Raw genomic sequence first — 2,415 nt, forward strand, 5'->3', positions numbered from 1 at the left:
GAATAAAGGACGCATGGGCTTTTATTCGGAGCACTAGAATCGCTTCTTTTCTGGTCATCTGTTGATGCTTTTATTAGCTTTGAGATCTCCTCTTACCTTATCTCTACCCCGCCTGTAGCTTCACGGGTAACCCTAACCCAACGAAGACCCGAGAAGGGAGAGTCGAGAGTCGAGAATGCCACGCGAATACGGTACTCGAGTACTCGTACTTAAAGTACCGGTAATCTAGCTGGTCCTCCACAAGCCGCCCCACAAGAACGTCAAAGGCATCCAAGGACCCCGGGATAGAGGTTGGTGGGAGGGGTGTGACACCCGGAGCACAACAGATCCCGCACGTGGCAACGACGTCACCACTCCACGTCCGGTAAATTATAGCCAAAGAGCACGCTCGTTCAACCCCTAGGAGCCCATTGCTTCTCGCAGAGCCTCCAATGTTCCCAACAGTCAGCCCTTTGGAAAACCCTTCACCCACGTCCTACCGGTGCCAACACTGGCAGGGAGATAGCCAAATAATCCAATGCAGCGCCCCAAGTCCCCAGTTCATTACCAGACCTTCCCCACTACACCCCCGGCTTCTCGAGGTGCTCATGTCGGCGGCAATAGTGGGCCCCCGGAAAGCTCTCTAGAGTCCCCCAGTGATGACCGCAGCAGTGTGAGCAAAGCCTCTGCGGGCACCAGTGGCAAGGCAGGTGGAGGCAGAGGTAACAGCGATGATATCCAGTCCACGATACCGAAAAAGCAGCTTCTCACACTTGCTATCATCTCGCTTGCTGAACAGACCGCATTGAACAGCATATCGCCCTATCTTCCGGAGATGACGGGGGCGTTCCCCGAAGTAGATCAGCGAAGGGTCGGGTTGTATGTTGGGATTGTCGCGAGCTCGTTTGCTACAGCTCAGTTCGCGAGTGCGTGTCTTCTTGTTCGTTTCGGTGTTTGGGGAGAGGATGATTCCTGACGCGTTAATTTTTGGACCATCAGCGAATTTCTTCTGGGGAAGGCTGAGTGATCGAATTGGACGGAAACCCGTTATCCTCTTTGGAACGCTGGCTACTGCAGCGTGTTTCATGGCTTTCGGGTTTTGTAGGACTCTTTGGCAGGCGATAGTGGTGCAGGCTATCATGGGGCTGGTCAACGGCAATGCTGGTGTGTCACCCCTCCACATTTTGGAACACCTGCATTGTATTCATGCTTATTTAACCCTTACCCTAGGTATTGTCTCGACTATTCTGGGGGAAATAACCGATAAATCGAACCAGCCTTCAACTTTTAAATATCTTCCGGTGATGTATGGAATTGGCGGTATAACTGGACCGTTGATTGGTGGCGTCCTCGCACATCCTGTTACTAGCGAACCATCTGGCCCTATCACTAAATTGTTTGGGAAAAATCCATATCTTCTCCCCAATGCTGTTTCTGCCGGAGTTCTATTGTTAGATTTGCTATTCGCCACCTTCCTACTTGACGAGAGCCTACAGGAAGCGAGGAAGCTCCCTCCACTTGGAGAACGTGTAAAGAACCTATTTGTTTGGCTCTGGGAATTTACTTCCAGCTCGCGGCCAAGTTACATTCGTGTTTCCCAAAGCCACCGAGATGAGTCTGATGACGAAGGAGAAGGAGCGCAGGATTCACCCCCACACCCGACGGACTGTTCTGGCTTGCCTTCCCCACCACCTCTCTTTCCCGAGGCTACTGCTCCCGTGCCCTACAGCTCTATCTTAACTCCGCCAATTATCGTCTTCCTAATAACATACGCTATCTTCAACCTATCCAACACCTCCTACAACTCCCTATACCCAATCTTCCTCTCAAGTCCACCACCCACCGGACGCGGGCTTTCACCGAAGGAATTAGGACTCTCACTCTCTTTCGCTGGCGTAGTCACCATAATCTTTGAGCTACTTTTGTTCGGCCCTCTTCAATCACACTTGGGAAATCTCTGGGGATACCGCTTTGCCCTCGCCGGATTCGTAGCTGCATTCTGTGCAACGCCCTTCGTGGGCTACATTGACCCGGCAAACGAGCGGAGCACTAAAGCATGGTTATGGATTGAGCTGTGTTCCATCCTGCTATTGAAGACCGTAGCCGCTGTCGTGGGTCTCACATGTGCGTTGCTGTTGATAACTAATGCATCCCCGAAATCCTCGACTCTCGGAACCCTGAACGGACTAGCGCAAACATTGAACGCTGGCGGAAGGGCAATTGGTCCATTGATTAGCGGCGGGCTGTTCACACTCGGCGCTGGACTACCGAATAGAGGGGAATTGTTGGCATGGGGGGTGTTTGGCGGGGTTTCTGGGATCGGATTGGGACTTAGCCTTCGGGGTGTTGGCGGGGAAAGATCTCTGGATGGAGAGGGGGGAGAAGAGGGGAATTTCGAAGGTGGCGCGGAAATGCAATAGAGTCTCAGAGAGTTTG

General features: G+C 52.4%; 1 protein-coding gene; it reads left to right on the top strand.

Annotated features, from left to right (window-relative positions):
- The first annotated feature begins 410 nt into the window (after window positions 1-410).
- On the top strand, window positions 411-2,415 carry GSTUM_00000182001 (uncharacterized protein). XM_002835323.2 has 3 exons: window positions 411-905; window positions 979-1,143; window positions 1,210-2,415. The coding sequence occupies exons 1-3, from the start codon at window positions 518-520 to the stop codon at window positions 2,397-2,399; spliced, it is 1,743 nt and encodes a 580-aa protein (XP_002835369.1). The 5' UTR covers window positions 411-517; the 3' UTR covers window positions 2,400-2,415.

This window comes from Tuber melanosporum, assembly GCF_000151645.1.
Source record: "Tuber melanosporum whole genome shotgun sequence assembly, scaffold_103, strain Mel28".
Taxonomy (NCBI): domain Eukaryota; kingdom Fungi; phylum Ascomycota; class Pezizomycetes; order Pezizales; family Tuberaceae; genus Tuber; species Tuber melanosporum.